This window comes from Salvelinus alpinus, chromosome 24 (assembly GCF_045679555.1).
Source record: "Salvelinus alpinus chromosome 24, SLU_Salpinus.1, whole genome shotgun sequence".
NCBI classification, from domain to species: Eukaryota; Metazoa; Chordata; class Actinopteri; order Salmoniformes; family Salmonidae; genus Salvelinus; species Salvelinus alpinus.
This window is the reverse complement of record NC_092109.1, coordinates 46,824,129-46,846,058: the sequence shown is the minus strand read 5'-3', so window position 1 is coordinate 46,846,058 and position 21,930 is coordinate 46,824,129. Positions and strand designations below refer to the sequence as shown.

The window sequence follows — 21,930 nt, the reverse complement described above, 5'->3', positions numbered from 1 at the left end:
CATGTTGTTGTAGTCACCCGTTCTCTACTGGGGTGGGGGGAGACTTATTCAAAAGCTAGTCAGCTGAGAAAGGCCATGAATGAAAGGTTTCTATGTGTAAAAATCGACAAAACAAGACAGAGATAAAGAAATAGTAAAATGGAACAGAATGTGATGCTAGTCAGCTGAGAAATGTCGTGCATAGAAGGGATCCCAGGTGGAAATAAAAACAAAACATGAAGCTACAGTGGGGAGAACAAGTATTTGATACACTGCCGATTTTGCAGGTTTTACTACTTACAAAGCATGTAGAGGTCTGTAATTTTTATCATAGGTACACTTCAACTGTGAGAGACGGAATCTAAAACAAAAATCCAGAAAATCACATTGTATGATTTTTAAGTAATTAATTTGCATTTTATTGCATGACATAAGTATTTGATACATCAGAAAAGCAGAACTTCATATTTGGTACAGAAACCTTGGTTTGCAATTACAGAGATCATACGTTTCCTGTAGTTCTTGACCAGGTTTGCACACACTGCAGCAGGGTTTTTTGGCCCACTCCTCCATACAGACTTTCTCCAGATCCTTTAGGTTTCGGGGCTGTCGCTGGGCAATATGGACTTTCAGCTCCCTCCAAAGATTTTCTATTGGGTTCAGGTCTGGAGACTAGCTAGGCCACTCCAGGACCTTGAGATGCTTCTTACGGAGCCACTCCTTAGTTGCCCTGGCTGTATGTTTCGGGTCGTTGTCATGCTGGAAGACCCAGTCACGACCCATCTTCAATCCTCTTACTGAGGGAAGGAGGTTGTTGGCCAAGATCTCGCGATACATGGCCCCATCCATCCTCCCCTCAATACGGTGCAGTCGTCCTGTCCCCTTTGCAGAAAAGCATCCCCAGAGAATGATGTTTCCACCTCCATGCTTCACGGTTGGGATGGTGTTCTTGGGGTTGTACTCATCCTTCTTCTTCCTCCAAACAGGGCGAGTGGAGTTTAGACCAAAAAGCTCTATTTTTGTCTCATCAGACCACATGATCTTCTCCCATTCCTCCTCTGGATCATCCAGATGGTCATTGGCAAACTTCAGACGGGCCTGGACATGCGCTGGCTTGAGCAGGGGGACCTTGCATGCGCTGCAGGATTTTAATCCATGACGGCGTAGTGTGTTACTAATGGTTTTCTTTGAGACTGTGGTCCCAGCTCTCTTCAGGTCATTGACCAGGTCCTGCCGTGTAGTTCTGGGCTGATCCCTCACCTTCCTCATGATCATTGATGCCCCACAAGGTGAGATCTTGCATGGAGCCCCAGACCGAGGGTGATTGACTGTCATCTTCAACTTCTTCCATTTTCTAATAATTGCGCCAACAGTTGTTGCCTTCTCACCAAGCTGCTTGCCTATTGTCCTGTAGCCCATCCCAGCCTTGTGCAGGTCTACAATTTTACCCCTGATGTCCTTACACAGCTCTCTGGTCTTGGCCATTGTGGAGAGGTTGGAGTCTGTTTGATTGAGTGTGTGGACAGGTGTCTTTTATACAGGTAACGAGTTCAAACAGGTGCAGTTAATACAGGTAATGAGTGGAGAACAGGAGGGCTTCTTAAAGAAAAACTAACAGGTCTGTGAGAGCCGGAATTCTTACTGGTTGGTAGGTGATCAAATACTTATGTCATGCAATAAAATGCAAATTAATTACTTAAAAATCATACAATGTGATTTTCTGGATTTTTGTTTTAGATTCCGTCTCTCACAGTTGAAGTGTACCTATGATAAAAAATTACAGACCTCTACATGCTTTGTAAGTAGGAAAACCTGCAAAATCAGCAGTGTATCAAATACTTGTTCTCCCCACTGTATGTATTTAAAACGGACGGGAAACAAGAACGTAATTACTGGGATGCAGGTCAACTGTGTTCCATTATTTAAACAAGTTGATGTATAATCACAGTAGATGTGTATAATCACAGTAGAGGTATATAATCACAGTAGAGGTATATACTCACAGTAGAGGTGTATAATCACAGTAGAGGTGTATAATCACAGTAGAGGTATATAATCACAGTAGAGGTGTATAATCACAGTAGAGGTATATAATCACAGTAGAGGTATATAACCTGAGTTTGGCAGTTCCTCCTCCTTCTCCTTCTCCTTCTCCTCCTCCTCTTCCTGCTCTGTACTTTATCGTATTCATTTTCTCACCTGTAAACACACACACACCAGAGATATTACACAAAGCCAGAGATATTACACACACACCAGAGATATTACACACACCAGAGATATTACACACACCAGAGATATTACACACACACCAGAGATATTATACACACCAGAGATATTACACACACACCAGATATATTACACACAGCCAGAGATATTACACACACCAGAGATATTACACACACCAGAGATATTACACACACCAGAGATATTACACACACCAGAGATATTACACACACCAGAGATATTACACACACACCAGAGATATTATACACACCAGAAATATTACACACACACCAGATATATTACACACAGCCAGAGATATTACACACACCAGAGATATTACACACACCAGAGATATTACACACACACCAGAGATATTACACACAGCCAGAGATATTACACACACCAGAGATATTACACACGGCAGAGATATTATACACAACCAGCGATATTATACACACCAGAGATATTACACACAGCCAGAGATATTACACACAGCCAGAGATATTACACACAGCCAGAGATATTACACACAGCCAGAGATATTACACACACACCAGAGATATTACACACACACCAGAGATATTACACACACACCAGAGATATTACACACACCAGAGATATTACACACACACCAGAGATATTACACACAGCCAGAGATATTACACACAGCCAGAGATATTACACACAGCCAGAGATATTACACACACCATAGATATTACACACACCAGAGATATTACACACACAGCCTGAGATATTATACACAGCCAGAGATATTATACACAGACCAGAGATATTACACACAGCCAGAGATATTACACACAGCCAGAGATGTTACACACACCAGAGATATTACACACACCAGAGATATTACACACAGCCAGAGATATTACACACAGCCAGAGATATTACACACAGCCAGAGATATTACACACACACCAGAGATATTACACACACCAGAGATATTACACACACACCAGAGATATTACACACAGCCAGAGATATTACACACCCACCAGAGATATTACACACACACCAGAGATATTACACACAGCCAGATATATTATACACACACCAGATATATTATACACACACCAGAGATATTACACACACACCAGAGATATTATACACAGACCAGAGATATTACACACACCAGAGATATTACACACAGCCAGAGATATTACACACACCAGAGATATTACACACACCAGAGATATTATACACAGACCAGAGATATTACACACAGCCAGATATATTATACACACACCAGAGATATTATACACACACCAGAGATATTACACACACACCAGAGATATTATACACAGACCAGAGATATTACACACAGCCAGATATATTATACACACACCAGAGATATTATACACACACCAGAGCTATTACACACAGCCAGAGATATTATACACACACCAGATATATTATACACAGACCAGAGATATTACACACACCATAGATATTACACACACCAGAGATATTATACACAGACCAGAGATATTATACACAGACCAGAGATATTATACACAGACCAGAGATATTACACACATCAGAGATATTACACACACCATAGATATTACACACACCAGAGATATTATACACACACCAGAGATATTACACACAGCCAGAGATATTATCACACCAGAGATATTATACACAGACCAGAGATATTATACACAGACCAGAGATATTATACACAGACCAGAAATATTATACACAGACCAGAGATATTATACACACACCAGAGATATTACGCACACACCAGAGATATTATACACAGACCAGAGATATTATACACAGACCAGAGATATTATACACAGACCAGAGATATTATACACACACCAGAGATATTACGCACACACCAGAGATATTACACACACCAGAGATATTACACACACCAGAGATATTACACACACACCAGAGATATTATACACACCAGAGATATTACACACACACCAGATATATTACACACAGCCAGAGATATTACACACACCAGAGATATTACACACACCAGAGATATTACACACACACCAGAGATATTACACACAGCCAGAGATATTACACACACCAGAGATATTACACACGGCAGAGATATTATACACAACCAGCGATATTATACACACCAGAGATATTACACACAGCCAGAGATATTACACACAGCCAGAGATATTACACACAGCCAGAGATATTACACACACCAGAGATATTACACACAGCAGAGATATTATACACAACCAGAGATATTATACACACCAGAGATATTACACACAGCCAGAGATATTACACACAGCCAGAGATATTACACACAGCCAGAGATATTACACACAGCCAGAGATATTACACACACACCAGAGATATTACACACACCAGAGATATTACACACACACCAGAGATATTACACACACCAGAGATATTACACACACACCAGAGATATTACACACAGCCAGAGATATTACACACAGCCAGAGATATTACACACAGCCAGAGATATTACACACACCATAGATATTACACACACATTTACATTACATTTAAGTCATTTAGCAGACGCTCTTATCCAGAGCGACTTACAAATTGGTGCATTCACCTAATGACATCCAGTGGAACAGCCACTTTACAATAGTGCATCTAAATCTTTTAAGGGGGGGGGGCAGAAGGATTGCTTTATCCTAGGTATTCCTTGAAGAGGTGGGGTTTCAGGTGTCTCCGGAAGGTGGTGATTGACTCCGCTGTCCTGGCGTCGTGAGGGAGTTTGTTCCACCATTGGGGTGCCAGAGCAGCGAACAGTTTTGACTGGGCTGAGCGGGAACTGTACTTCCTCAGTGGTAGGGAGGCGAGCAGGCCAGAGGTGGATGAACGCAGAGCCCTTGTTTGGGTGTAGGGCCTGATCAGAGCCTGAAGGTACTGAGGTGCCGTTCCCCTCACAGCTCCGTAGGCAAGCACCATGGTCTTGTAGCGGATGCGAGCTTCAACTGGAAGCCAGTGGAGAGAGCGGAGGAGCGGGGTGACGTGAGAGAACTTGGGAAGGTTGAACACCAGACGGGCTGCGGCGTTCTGGATGAGTTGTAGGGGTTTGATGGCACAGGCAGGGAGCCCAGCCAACAGCGAGTTGCAGTAATCCAGACGGGAGATGACAAGTGCCTGGATTAGGACCTGCGCCGCTTCCTGTGTGAGGCAGGGTCGTACTCTGCGGATGTTGTAGAGCATGAACCTACAGGAACGGGCCACCGCCTTGATGTTAGTTGAGAACGACAGGGTGTTGTCCAGGATCACGCCAAGGTTCTTAGCGCTCTGGGAGGAGGACACAATGGAGTTGTCAACCGTGATGGCGAGATCATGGAACGGGCAGTCCTTCCCCGGGAGGAAGAGCAGCTCCGTCTTGCCGAGGTTCAGCTTGAGGTGGTGATCCGTCATCCACACTGATATGTCTGCCAGACATGCAGAGATGCGATTCGCCACCTGGTCATCAGAAGGGGGAAAGGAGAAGATTAATTGTGTGTCGTCTGCATAGCAGTGATAGGAGAGACCATGTGAGGTTATGACAGAGCCAAGTGACTTGGTGTATAGCGAGAATAGGAGAGGGCCTAGAACAGAGCCCTGGGGGACACCAGTGGTGAGAGCGCGTGGTGAGGAGACAGATTCTCGCCACGCCACCTGGTAGGAGCGACCTGTCAGGTAGGACGCAATCCAAGCGTGGGCCGCGCCGGAGATGCCCAACTCGGAGAGGGTGGAGAGGAGGATCTGATGGTTCACAGTATCGAAGGCAGCCGATAGGTCTAGAAGGATGAGAGCAGAGGAGAGAGAGTTAGCTTTAGCAGTGCGGAGCGCCTCCGTGATACAGAGAAGAGCAGTCTCAGTTGAGTGACTAGTCTTGAAACCTGACTGATTTGGATCAAGAAGGTCATTCTGAGAGAGATAGCAGGAGAGCTGGCCAAGGACGGCACGTTCAAGAGTTTTGGAGAGAAAAGAAAGAAGGGATACTGGTCTGTAGTTGTTGACATCGGAGGGATCGAGTGTAGGTTTTTTCAGAAGGGGTGCAACTCTCGCTCTCTTGAAGACGGAAGGGACGTAGCCAGCGGTCAAGGATGAGTTGATGAGCGAGGTGAGGTAAGGGAGAAGGTCTCCGGAAATGGTCTGGAGAAGAGAGGAGGGGATAGGGTCAAGCGGGCAGGTTGTTGGGCGGCCGGCCGTCACAAGACGCGAGATTTCATCTGGAGAGAGAGGGGAGAAAGAGGTCAACGCACAGGGTAGGGCAGTGTGAGCAGAACCAGCGGTGTCGTTTGACTTAGCAAACGAGGATCGGATGTCGTCGACCTTCTTTTCAAAATGGTTGACGAAGTCGTCTGCAGAGAGGGAGGAGGGGGGGGGAGGGGGAGGAGGATTCAGGAGGGAGGAGAAGGTGGCAAAGAGCTTCCTAGGGTTAGAGGCAGATGCTTGGAATTTAGAGTGGTAGAAAGTGGCTTTAGCAGCAGAGACAGAAGAGGAAAATGTAGAGAGGAGGGAGTGAAAGGATGCCAGGTCCGCAGGGAGGCGAGTTTTCCTCCATTTCCGCTCGGCTGCCCGGAGTTTTCCTCCATTTCCGCTCGGCTGCCCGGAGCCCCCACACCAGAGATATTACACACACAGCCTGAGATATTATACACAGCCAGAGATATTATACACAGACCAGAGATATTACACACAGCCAGAGATATTACACACACCAGAAATATTACACACAGCCAGAGATATTACACACAGCCAGAGATATTACACACACACCAGAGATATTACACACACCAGAGATATTACACACACACCAGAGATATTACACACAGCCAGAGATATTACACACCCACCAGAGATATTACACACACACCAGAGATATTACACACAGCCAGATATATTATACAGACACCAGATATATTATACACACACCAGAGATATTACACACACACCAGAGATATTATACACAGACCAGAGATATTACACACAGCCAGATATATTATACACACACCAGAGATATTATACACACACCAGAGCTATTACACACAGCCAGAGATATTATACACACACCAGAGATATTATACACAGACCAGAGATATTACACACACCATAGATATTACACACACCAGAGATATTACACACACAGCCTGAGATATTATACACACCAGAGATATTATACACAGACCAGAGATATTACACACAGCCAGAGATATTACACACAGCCAGAGATATTAAACACACCAGAGATATTACACACACCAGAGATATTACACACAGCCAGAGATATTACACACACCAGAGATATTACACACACCAGAGATATTATACACAGACCAGAGATATTACACACAGCCAGATATATTATACACACACCAGAGATATTATACACACACCAGAGATATTACACACACACCAGAGATATTATACACAGACCAGAGATATTACACACAGCCAGATATATTATACACACACCAGAGATATTATACACACACCAGAGCTATTACACACAGCCAGAGATATTATACACACACCAGATATATTATACACAGACCAGAGATATTACACACACCATAGATATTACACACACCAGAGATATTATACACAGACCAGAGATATTATACACAGACCAGAGATATTATACACAGACCAGAGATATTACACACATCAGAGATATTACACACACCATAGATATTACACACACCAGAGATATTATACACAGACCAGAGATATTACACACACCAGAGATATTATACACACACCAGAGATATTACACACAGCCAGAGATATTATCACACCAGAGATATTATACACAGACCAGAGATATTATACACAGACCAGAGATATTATACACAGACCAGAGATATTATACACAGACCAGAGATATTATACACACACCAGAGATATTACGCACACACCAGAGATATTATCTCACCAGAGATATTACACACCAGAGATATTATCACCCCAGAGATATTACACACCAGAGATATTACACACCAGAGATATTACACACCAGAGATATTATCACACCAGAGATATTTCACACCAGAGATATTATCACACCAGATATATTACACACCAGAGATATTACACACCAGAGATATTACACACCAGAGATATTATCACACCAGAGATATTACACACCAGAGATATTACACACCAGAGATATTATCACACCAGAGATATTACACACCAGAGATATTATCACACCAGAGATATTACACACCAGAGATATTACACACCAGAGATATTACACACCAGAGATATTATCACACCAGAGATATTATCACCCCAGAGATATTACACACCAGAGATATTACACACACAATATCCGTTAAATGCAACAATCCGTTAAATGCGTCCTTCTTACCGAATTCCAACGCTCACTTACTGTATGTCAGAATAACTGTCACCTTTTCTCTCCCTCAGCCAACAAGACGGGAACAGCAACATCACCATGTCAATCTAATATCCCCCATAGTAGAACAGTTGACCTATTCTATTGGTCAGCTTGTCGTTCTGTGCGAGAAATAAATAGCCTATTTATTTATTTTTACTCTGGGAGAGTTGTGGGACTTTGGATTCCAAATTCATACAACCAGTAGAACTAGACTACATAAAGACATGTAATCTAAACCAATGACGATGATGAAACAGATCAGAATGTTTATCTCAAAATATTGATAAAATATTATTTATTCACATTATAAGCTCAGCAATGGACACACGGCAGTAAGCTACGGGTGGAAGTTTGTTCCACGATGGAATTAGTGGAACAAACATCGTTGTCAAAAGCGCACTGCACATGCAAGCAGTTTCATGTGACAGAGATGAAAATATCCGTTAGAAATGTAGAAAGTGGGACAACTAGGATGGGTTAATATGGGTTGGTAATATGGGTTGTTAATATGGGTTGTTAATATGAGTTGGTAATATGAGTTATTATGAGTTGTTAATAGGGGTTGTTAATAGAGGTTGTTAATATGGGTTGTTAATATGGGTTGGTAATATGGGTTGGTAATATGAGTTATTATGAGTTGTTAATAGGGGTTGTTAATATGGGTTGTTAATTTTGGTTGGTAATATGAGTTGTTAATATGGGTTGTTAATATGGGTTGTTAATATGGGTTGGTTATATGAGTTATTATGAGTTGTTAATAGGGGTTGTTAATATGAGTTGTTAATATGGGTTGTTAATATGAGTTGTTAATATGAGTTGTTAATATGGGTTGTTAATATGAGTTGGTAATATGGGTTGTTTCAATGGTATATAGAAGTCTTTATTAAATAATAGACTACTGTTTCAATGGTATATAGAAGTCTTTATTAAATAATAGACTACTGTTTCAATGGTATATAGAAGTTTATATTAAATAATAGACTACTGTTTCAATGGTATATAGAAGTCTTTATTAAATAATAGACTACTGTTTCAATGGTATATAGAAGTCTATATTAAATAATAGACTACTGTTTCAATGGTATATAGAAGTTCATATTAAATAATAGACTACTGTTTCAATGGTATATAGAAGAAGTCTTTATTAAATAATAGACTACTGTTTCAATGGTATATAGAAGTATATATTAAATAATAGACTACTGTTTCAATGGCATATAGAAGGAGTCTTAATTAAATAAAAGACTACTGTTTCAATGGTATATAGAAGTCTTATTAAAACCTTTTCTCAATAGGGGGGGCGCTATTTCCACTTTGTAAAAAATCGTTCCCAAATTAAACTGCCTCGTACTCAATTCTTGCTCGTACAATATGCATATTATTATTACTATTGGATAGAAAACACTCTCTAGTTTCTAAGACCGTTTGAATTATATCTGTGAGTAAAACAGAACTCATTTTGCAGCAAACTTCCTGTCAGGAAGGGAGAAATCTGAAATCGAGGGCTCTGTTCCAGGGTCAGTTTATTAATTTGCATGTAATCTATGGGTCTACATGCACTGCATACGCCTTCCACTAGATGTCAGTAGGCAGTGAGAGTTGGAATGGGGTGTCTAGCTAGATCTGAGGCCGAACAAGACCTCTTGGAACGGTGGGTCTGGTCTTTTCACCGTTTGGCTTGATGCGAGAGGGACCTCTGCATTGCGTTCTGAAAAGCTTTCGTTTTAGAAGTTAGATATATCCGGCTCTGATTTTATTTGATATATGTGTTAAAAACATCACAAGGTAGTTATTTTAAACCGAGTTATATCAGTTTATATCAGTATATTGCGATTTTCGGTATTTCCTTTGTTATGCGTTATTGTGAGTTGGACACTTCCATGCCGCATGGCCAGCTTTGTTAGCTAAATCGACAGATGAAGACGACATTCTACAACCGAACAACGATTATTCTGGAAAAAGGACACCTTGTACAAGATTCTGATGGAAGCTCATCAAATAGTAGGAACCATTTCTGATATTATTTCGTATTTCTGTCGAAAATGTTTAGACTATATTCCGCCCAGATTTCGGGCACTGTCTCGCTATAACGTAAGCTGTATGTCGTACTAAGGTTATTTTTAAAATTCTAACACAGCGGTTGCATTAAGAACTAGTGTATCTTTCATTTGCTGTCCAACCTGTATTTTTTAGTAAAGTATATGATTAGTTATTTGATTAGATGATGTGAGTGTCAGAAATATATCCAGATTATTTTGTGCAGTTTGGCTAGTATTCACATTGTTCAACCACGAATTGTACCGCTAAATATGTACATTTTCGAACAAACCATATATGTATTGTGTAATATGATGTTATAGGACTGTCATCTGATGAAGTTTGAGAAGGTTAGTGAAAAAATGTATATCTTTTGCTGGTTTATTCGCTATCGCTAACGTGCCTTGAATGAATGCGGTTGTGTGGTAGGCTATTGTAGTAAGCTAATATAATGCTATATTGTGTTTTCGCTGTAAAACACTTAAAAAATCTGAAATATTGGCTGGATTCACAAGATGTTTGTCTTTCATTTGCTGTACACCGTGTATTTTTCATAAATGTTTTATGATGAGTATTTAGGTATTTCACGTTGGTTTCTGTAGTTATTCTAGCTGCTTTGGTGAGACTTGTGATGGTGGCTGCAATGTAAAACTATGATTTATACCTGAAATATGCACATTCTTCGAACAAAACATATGCTATACAATAAATCTGTTATAAGACTGTCATCTGATGAAGGTGTTTCTTGGTTAGTGACTATTTATATCTTTATTTGGTCGAATTTGTGATAGCTACCTATGCAGTAAAAAAATTGTGAAAATATGCGGTTGGGTCTTTTGCTATTGTGGTTAGCTAATAGAAATACATATTGTGTTTTCCCTGTAAAACATTTAAAAAATCGGAAATGATGGCTGGATTCACAAGATGTGTATCTTTCATCTGGTGTCTTGGACTTGTGATTTCATGATATTTAGATGCTAGTATTTACTTGTGGCGCTATGCTAGGCTATGCTAGTCAGCTTTTTTACTGATGAGGGTGCTCCCGGATCCGGGATGAGTACCAAGTAGAAGTTAAATAAAAGACTACTGTTTCAATGGTATATAGAAGTCTTATTAAATAATAGACTACTGTTTCAATGGTATATAGAAGTTTATATTAAATAATAGACTACTGTTTCAATGGTATATAGAAGTCTATATTAAACAATAGACTACTGGTTTTAATGGTATATAGAAGTCTATATTAAATAATAGACTATTGGTTTCAATGGTATATAGAAGTCTATATTAAACAATAGACTACTGGTTTCAATGGTATATAGAAGTCTATATTAAACAATAGACTACTGGTTTTAATGGTATATAGAAGTCTATATTTGTAACGATTTTCCTCCTCCTCTTCATCTGAAGAGGAGGAGCAGGGATTTGACCAAAACGCAGCGTTGTGAAATGACATGATATTTATTCACACAAGACGAAAAACAAACTATACTTGATAATAAACAAAATAACAAAACGATGTAGACAGACCTGGACGTAAGAACTTACAATACAACGAAGAACGCACGAACAGGAAAAATGACTACACAAACGAACGAACAAACAAACAAACAAACAAACAAACAAACCGAAACAGTCCCGTGTGGCGCAACATACACAGACACAGGAGACAACCACCCACAACAAACAATGTGAAACCACCTACCTTAATATGGCTCTCAATCAGAGGAAACGTAAACCACCTGCCTCTAATTGAGAACCATATCAGGTCACCCATTAACCAACATAGAAACACATAACATAGACTGCCCACCCAAACTCACGCCCTGACCGACTAACACATACAAAATAAACAGAAAACAGGTCAGGAACGTGACAATATTAAATAATATACTGGTTTCAATGGCATATAGAAGTCTTATGAAATAATAGACTACTGGTTTCAATGGTATATAGAAGTCTATATTAAATAATATACTGGTTTCAATGGCATATAGAAGTCTTATGAAATAATAGACTACTGGTTTCAAATGGTATATAGAAGTCTATATTAAATAATATACTGGTTTCAATGGCATATAGAAGTCTATATCAAATAATATACTGGTTTCAATGGCATATAGAAGTCTTATGAAATAATAGATTACTGGTTTCAATGGTATATAGAAGTCTATATTAAATAATATACTGGTTTCAATGGCATATAGAAGTCTTATGAAATAATAGACTACTGGTTTCAATGGCATATAGAAGTCTTATGAAATAATAGACTACTGGTTTCAATGGCATATAGAAGTCTTATGAAATAATTGCCGGTCGGGGGCCTAGAGGTCGGGGGCCTGGAGGTCGGGGGCCTAGAGGTCGGGGGCCTGGAGGTTGGGGGCCTGGAGGTTGGGGGCCTAGAGGTCGGGGGCCTGGAGGTCGGGGGCCTGGAGGTCGGGGGCCTAGAGGTCGGGGGCCTGGAGGTCGGGGGCCTGGAGCTCGGGGGCCTGGAGGTCGGGGCCTAGAGGTCGGGGGCCTGGAGGTCGGGGGCCTGGAGGTCGGGGGCCTGGAGGTCGGGGGCCTGGAGGTCGGGGGCCTGGAGGTCGTAAATATTCACTTTATCGAACAAAACATAAATGTATTGTGTAACATGAAGTCCTATGAGTGTCATCTGATGAAGATCATCAAAGGTTAGTTAATTTTATCTATATTTCTATAATAACCCTATGACACCCCCATAACACCCATATAATACTCATATAACACCCCTATAATACTCCTATAACACCCCCATAACACCCCTATAATACTCATATAACACCCCTATAATAACCCTATGACACCCCATAACACCCCTATAATACTCATATAACACCCCTATAATAACCATATGACACCCCCATAACACCCCTATAATACTCATATAACACCCCTATAATACTCCTATAACACCCCTATAATACTCATATAACACCCCTATAATAACCCTATGACACCCCCATAACACCCCTATAATACTCCTATAACACCCCTATAATACCCCTATAACACCCCTATAATACCCATATAACACCCCTATACTACCCCTATAATACTCCTATAATACCCCTATAACACTCCTATAATACTCCTATAAGACCCCTATAATACTCATATAACACCCCTATAATACTCATATAACACCCCTATAACACCCCTATAATACTCATATAACACCCCTATAACACCCCTATAATACCCCTATAACACCCCTATAATACCCATATAACACCCCTATACTACCCATATAACACCCCTATACTACCCCTATAATACTCCTATAATACTCATATAACACCCCTATAATACCCCTATAACACCCCTATAATACCCCTATAACACCCATATAACACCCCTATAATACCCCTATAATACTCATATAACACCCCTATAATACTCATATAACACTCCCATAACACCCCTATAACACCCCTATAATACTCCTATAATACCCCTATAACACCCCTATAATACCCCTATAACACCCCTATAATACTCATATAACACTCATATAACACCCCTATAATACTCATATAACACCCCTATAATACTCATATAACACCCATATAACACCCCTATAATACTCATATAACACCCCTATAATACTCCTATAACACCCCTATAATACTCCTATAACACCCGTATAATAATCCTATAACACCCCTATAATACTCATATAACACTCCTATAACACCCCTATAACACCCCTATAATACTCATATAACACTCATATAACACCCCTATAATACTCCTATAACACCCCTATAATACTCATATAACACCCCTATAATAACCCTATGACACCCCATAACACCCCTATAATACTCATATAACACCCCTATAATAACCATATGACACCCCCATAACACCCCTATAATACTCATATAACACCCCTATAATACTCCTATAACACCCCCATAACACCCCTATAATACTCATATAACACCCCTATAATACCCCTATAACACCCCTATAATACCCATATAACACCCCCATAACACCCCTATAATACTCATATAACACCCCTATAATAACCCTATGACACCCCATAACACCCCTATAATACTCATATAACACCCCTATAATAACCATATGACACCCCCATAACACCCCTATAATACTCATATAACACCCCTATAATACTCCTATAACACCCCTATAATACTCATATAACACCCCTATAATAACCCTATGACACCCCCATAACACCCCTATAATACTCCTATAACACCCCTATAATACCCCTATAACACCCCTATAATACCCATATAACACCCCTATACTACCCCTATAATACTCCTATAATACCCATATAACACCCCTATAATACTCCTATAAGACCCCTATAATACCCCTATAACACCCCTATAACACCCCTATAATACTCCTATAATACCCATATAACACCCCTATAATACTCCTATAAGACCCCTATAATACCCCTATTACACCCCTATAATACCCCTATAACACCCCTATAACACCCCTATAACACTCCTATAATACCCCTATAACACCCCTATAATAACACCCCTATAATACTCCTATAATACCCCTATAACACCCCTATAACACCCCTATAACACCCCTATACTACCCCTATAACACCCCTATAACACCCCTATACTACCCCTATAACACCCCTATACTACCCCTATAACACCCCTATTACACCCCTATAACACCCCTATACTACCCCTATAACACCCCGATAATACCCCTATAATAACACCCCTATAACACCCCTATAACACCCCTATACTACCCCTATAACACCCCATACGGCCCTACCATGTCTCTCCTATATGTTTCTCCTGGTCCCTGACTTGTGAAAATAGTTACTTTAACAGCAGAGTAGCAGGTCGAATAGAGCGCATCAACTTCTCTGCATTCTCCCAAATCCGAATATCAACAATTCTATAAAGTTGAGTTGCAACAAAAAAAATGAAAACAAAATGAACACACACGGTCGTGCGTGCTTAGCCTACCTGTGACTGTGTGTAGAGTGTGTCCGGCAGTGTCCGGTAAAAACGGATGACTCCCTGCACGCAGAGTCTCGTCCTAAAAGATAGTATCGTGGGTGAAAATAATGATCCGAAGGAACTACTGTTACCTACTATTGAACCTCTGGCTGACGTGTTTTAATACCATCTGCGTGACCTAATCGGCAGGCTGTTATAATCCGGTAAGGTTCTGAACTGTGGGAGGGTCTACACAACAACAAAACGGTATTTACACAACCCAATAGATTGTTTACAGCTACTGGGTCATTTTTGATTGGTTATTTTCTGCTTGTTTGGGATGTTTTAGAAATAACACAACAAGTTGTGTTAAAATTGAGTTGGCTCCTGAAAGAAATGTCAAATGTTTGCTTCTGACATTTTAAATGGATGTTTTGCTCCTGTATGGAGGACCAAACCTGCCATAATAATAAATAAATAAATACATCCACACATAATTAAATAAATAAGTAAGGAACTACAAAAATACTGACTTTTCTTTTCTCTATGTATGTAATTAATTATTTACCTATCTAATTTTTAAAAACTTTAATTCACTTCATTAATGTAAATATTACTGAATTTTTTCCTCCAATATGATAATGAGGGGGTGTCAATCAAATGTCTGAGTGGTATCTAACACACCAGTGGTGGATCGATGTCACTGCGTTTTTTGCACCACCTATTTGAAGATATTTGTGTAAACTCTTCACAGTTGTGAACATTTCATGGACCCAAGACCCACAGGCGAGGATGTACAACGCGTACTGTGTGCCCCGATTCAATTCTGAAGTCACATCCACAGTGCGATTTAGACTGATTTGAATTGTTTTTGTCACATTAACTAATAATTGTCTTCTGTTGAACTTATATAACAATATTACAAACTTGTTAAGCATTATCTAGTCCCAAATATGACATGATTACACTGTTTGTATCCGTTTGCATCAGCTTCAATACGGGACTTTTTATTTTGAAGGTGAACCGTAAATTCCACTATTGTGTCTAATCTTCACATTGGTTGCTCTGGCAGTACTGGCCGCTGCCAACTCATCTCCAGATGTCCTGCTTTTCCGTGTGGAGGCATCGACAACTCGGGTCAGCTAGCTGCTACAAGGAACACATACAGTGGTATTTCTGCACAAATTGGTCATAAAATTTGATCCGATCTTCATCTAAGTCACAGCAATAGACAAACACAGTGTGCTTAAACTAATCACACACAAACAATTATACATTTTCATGTCTTTATTGAACACACCGTGTAAACATTCACAGTGCAGGGTGGGAAAAGTATGTGAACCCTTGGATTTAATAACTGGTTGACCCTTCTACGGAGGGAATTGAAAGAAAGATGGACGGCTCTAAATATAGGGAAATTCTTGAGGGAACCCTGTTTCAGTCTTCCAGAGATTTGAGACTGGGATGGAGGTTCACCTTCCAGCAGGACAATGACCCTAAGCATACTGCTAAAGCAACACTTGAGTGGTTAAAGGGGAAACATTTAAATGTCTTGGAATGGCCTAGTCTAAGCCATGACCTCAATCCAATTGAGAATCTGTGGTATGACTTAAAGATTGCTGTACACCAGCAGGAACCCATCCAACTTGAAGGAGCTGGAGCAGTTTTGCCTTGAAGAATGGACAACAATCCCAGTGGCTAGATGTGCCAAGCTTATAGAGACATACCCCAAGAGACTTGCAGCTGTAATTGCTGCAAAAGGTGGCTCTACAAAGTTTTGACTTTGGGGGGGGTGAATAGTTATGCAGGCTCAAGTTCAGTATTTTTGCCTTATTTATTGTTTGTTTCACAAAAAACAATATTTTGCATCTTCAAAGTGGTAGACATGTTGTGTAAATCAATTGATACAAACCCCCCCAAAATCTATTTTAATTCCATTTGTATGGCAACAAAATAGGAAAAATGCCAAGGGGGGTGAATACTTTCGTACAGCACAAAATACTAAACCGAAACCCAGCCTAAAACCCCAAACAGCAAGCAATGCAGATGTAGAAGCACGGTGGCTAGGAAAAACTCCCTAGAAAGGCCAAAACCTAGGAAGAAACCTAGAGAGGAACCAGGCTCTGAGGGGTGGCCAGTCCTCTTCTGGATGTGTCGGGTAGAGATAGTACATGGCCATTAATCCCAGATTGCCTGTTACAATGAAACTGCTGGGGTAAACCTAGTGTAACAGTGTTGCTTCTGTCCCTCTCCTCGCCCCAACCTGGGCTTGAACCAGGGACCCTCTGAACACATCAACAACTACCTCCCACGAAGCATCATTACCCATTGCTCCACAAAAGCCACGGCCCTTGCAGAGCAAGGGAAACAACTACTTCAAGATCTCAGAGCGAGTGATGTCACCGCTTGAAACGCTATTTGCTGGCACCCCGCTAACTAGCTAGCCATTTCACACCGGTTACACTAGCTACCATTAGGCTTACTCCCACCATCAGAGTTCACCTTACCTAGCTAGCTAAGTGGACTGTAGCTAGCTAACTCCATCAGAGTTCACCTTACCTAGCTAGCTAAGTGGACTGTAGCTAGCTAACTCCATCAGAGTTCACCTTACCTAGCTAGCTAAGTGGACTGTAGCTAGCTAACTCCATCAGAGTTCACCTTACCTAGCTAGCTAAGTGGACTGTAGCAAGCTAACACCATCAGCGTTCACCTTACCTAGCTAGTTAAGTGGACTGTAGCTAGCTAACTCCATCAGAGTTCACCTTACCTAGCTAGCTAAGTGGACTGTAGCTAGCTAACTCCATCAGAGTTCACCTTACCTAGCTAGCTAAGTGGACTGTAGCTACGTTTCTATACTGAACTAAAATATAAATGCAAGTGAAGGTACCAAGTTTGTTTATTTAATTTTTTCGATTATTTTTCTCTTTCATAATAATTTTTTACCCCCTTCTCGTCATATCCAATTGGTTGTTACAGTCTTGTCCCATCGCTGCAACTCCCGTACGGAGCCCTGCGTCCTCTGAAACACAACCCCGCCAAGCAGCACTGCTTCTCGACACAACGAACCCGGAAGAGGAGGAAACACCATACACCTGGCGACCGTGTCAGCCACAGGAGTCGCTAGAGCACAATGGGACAAGGACTTCCCAGCCGGCCAAACCCTCCCCTAACCCGGACAACGCTGAGCCAATTGTGAGTCGCCTCATGGGTCTCCCAGTCGCGGCCGGCTGTAACACAGCCCAGTATCAAACCAGGATCTGTAGTAACGCAGCTAGCACTGTGATGCCTTAGACCGCTGTGCCACTCGGGAGGCCTAATGTTGGTCCTTTGTTCCATGAGCTGAAATAAATGATCCATTACATTTTCCATACAGACAAAAAGCTTATTTCTCATAAATCTTGTGCACAAATGTGTTTACATTCCTGTTAGTAAGCATTTATCCTTTGACAAGGTAATCCATCCACCTGACAGGTATTGCATATCAAGATGCTGATTAAACAGCATGATGATTACACAGATGCACCTTGTGCTGGGGACAATAAAAGGCCACTTTAACATGTGCAGTTTTGTCACACAACACAATGCTAAAGATGTCTCAAGTTTTGAGGGAGCGTGCAATTGGCATGCTGAATGCAGGAATGTCCACCATAGCTGTTGCCAGAGAATAGAATGTTCCGAATTGACCTCCGCATCCGGCTTCTTCACCCGTGGGATCATCTGAGACCAGCCACCTGGACAGCTGATGAAACTATGGGTTTGCACAACTGAAGAATTTCTGCACAAACTGACAGAAACCATCTCAGGGAAGCTCATCTGCATGCTTGTCGTCCCCACAAGGGTCTTGACCTGACTGCAGTTCGGCCTCATAACCGACTTCAGTGGGGAAATGCTGACCTTCGATGGCCACTGGAGAAGTGTGCTCTTCATGGATGAATCCCAGTTTCAGCTGTACCGGTCAGATGGCAGTGTGTATGGCCGTCACGTGGGTGAGCGGTTTGCAGATGTCAACATTGTGAACAGGGTGCCCCATGGTGGCGGTGGGGTTATGGTATGGGCAGGCATAAGCTATGGACAACAAACACAATTTGATTTTATGTATGGCAATTTGAATGCACAGAGATACCGTGAGGAGATCCTGAGGCCCGTTGTCGTGCCATTTATCCTCCGCCATCACCTCATGTTTCAGCATGATAATGCCCGGCCCCATGTCGTAAGGATCTGTACACAATTCATGGACGCTGAAAATGTCCCATATCTTCCATGGCTCTATACTCACCAGACATGTCACCAGACATGTCAACCATTAGATGTTCGTACCGTCTTTCTGTCATGCCAGGATTTACATTATTACCAGCTTAGTACACAAGTGGGTGCCCAAAAAAACAGCAAAAAGCCCATTGGGCGTCTGTTACCAGAATGCTAACAAAATTAACACAAATAATAGGGGATTTCCATGGAGGCTGCTAGCTAAATATGCTAACGAGTGCCAACAAAAATAAACAAAGACAGGCTATATACATATATGAACTCAGCAAAAAAAGAAACGTCCCTTTATCAGGACCTTCGTCTTTCAAAGAGAATTCATAAATATACAAATAACTTCACAGATCTTCATTGTAAAGGGATAAAACACTGTTTCATGCTTGTTCAATGAACCATAAACAATTAATGAACATGCACCTGTGGAGCGGTCGTAAAGACACTAACAGCTTACAGACGGTAGGCAATTAAAGTCACAGTTATGAAAACTTAGGACACTAAAGAGACCTTTCTATTGACTCTGAAAAACACCATAAGAAAGACGCCCAGGGTCCCTGCTCAGCTTCGTGAACGTGCCTTAGGCATGCTGACAGGAGGCATGAGGACTGCAGATGTGGCCAGGGCAATACATTGCAATGTCCGTACTGTGAGACGCCTAAGACAGCGCTACAGGGAGACAGGACGGACAGCTGATCGTCCTCACAGTGGCAGACCACGTGTAACAACACCTGCACAGGATCGGTACATTCGAACATCACACCTGCGGGACAGGTACAGGATGGCAACAACAATTGCCTGAGTTACACCAGGAACGCACAATCCCTCCATCAGTGCTAAGACTGTCCGTAATAGGCTGAGAGAGGCTGAACTGAGGGCTTGTAGGCCTGTTGTTAGGCAAGTCCTCACCAGACATCACCGGCAACAACCCACCGTCGCTGGACCAGACAGGACTGGCAAAAAGTGTGCTGTTTTGTCTCACCAGGGGTGATGGTCGGATTCACATTTATCGTCGAAGGAATGAACGTTACACCGAGGCCTGAACTCTGGAGCGGGAGCGATTTGGAGGTGGAGGGTCCGTCATGGTCTGGGGCGGTGTGTCACAGCATCATCGGACTGAGCTTGTTGTCATTGCAGGAAATCTCAACACTGTGCGTTACAGGGAAGACATCCTCCTCCCTCATGTGGTACCTTTCCTGCAGGCTCATTCTGACATGACTCTCCAGCATGACAATGCCACCAGCCATACTGCTCGTTCTGTGCGTGATTTCCTGCAAGACAGGAATGTCAGTGTTCTGCCATGTCCAGCGAAGAGCCCGGATCTCAATCCCATTGAGCACATCTAGGACCTGTTGGATCGGAGGTTGAGGGCCAGGGCCCTTCCCCCCAGAAATGTCCGGGAATTTGCAGGTGCCTTGGTGGTAGAGTGGGGTAACATCTCACAGCAAGAACTGGCAAATCTGGTGTAGTCCATGAGGAGGAGATGCACTGCAGTACTTAATGCAGCTGGTGGCCACACCAGATACTGACTGTTACTTTTGATTTTGACCCCCCCTTTGTTCAGGGACACATTATTCCATTTCTGTTAGTCACATGTCTGTGGAACTTGTTCAGTTTATGTCTCAGTTGTTGAATCTTGTTATGTTCATACAAATATTTACACATGTTAATTTGCTGAAAATAAACGCAGTTGACAGTGAGAGAACGTTTCTTTTTTGGATGAGTTTAGGTAGGAGCTACCAAATGTCATTTTTGGTGAGTTTGGACATTTACAAGTGAATGTGAATGAGAGACATTGTGCAAAAGTTTTTACGTCTGAAGGAAGAACAGTACTGGCCCCGGAGCAGCATGTCAAAACCCTGTGTCTGTGGAGTCTGAAGGAAGAACAGTACTGGCCCCGGAGCAGCATGTCTGTGTCTGTGGAGTCTGAAGGAAGAACAGTACTGGCCCCGGAGCAGCATGTCAAAACCCTGTGTCTGTGGAGTCTGAAGGAAGAACAGTACTGGCCCCGGAGCAGCATGTCAAAACCCTGTGTCTGTGGAGTCTGAAGGAAGAACA

The 21,930-nt window shown here is 41.7% G+C and overlaps 1 protein-coding gene across 1 annotated transcript in view; it reads right to left on the bottom strand.

Moving 5' to 3' along the window:
- Positions 1–15,866, bottom strand: part of LOC139551663 (inositol polyphosphate 5-phosphatase K-like) — a 71,798-nt gene extending 55,932 nt beyond the window's left edge. The window contains exons 1-2 of the mRNA XM_071362941.1: positions 15,643–15,866; positions 2,094–2,178 (exon numbers count right to left, since the gene is read on the bottom strand). Coding sequence (XP_071219042.1) covers positions 2,094–2,170 — 77 coding nt within the window. The 5' untranslated portion in view covers positions 2,171–2,178; positions 15,643–15,866. The remainder of the gene's footprint in view (positions 1–2,093; positions 2,179–15,642) is intronic.
- Positions 15,867–21,930: the final 6,064 nt, after the last annotated feature.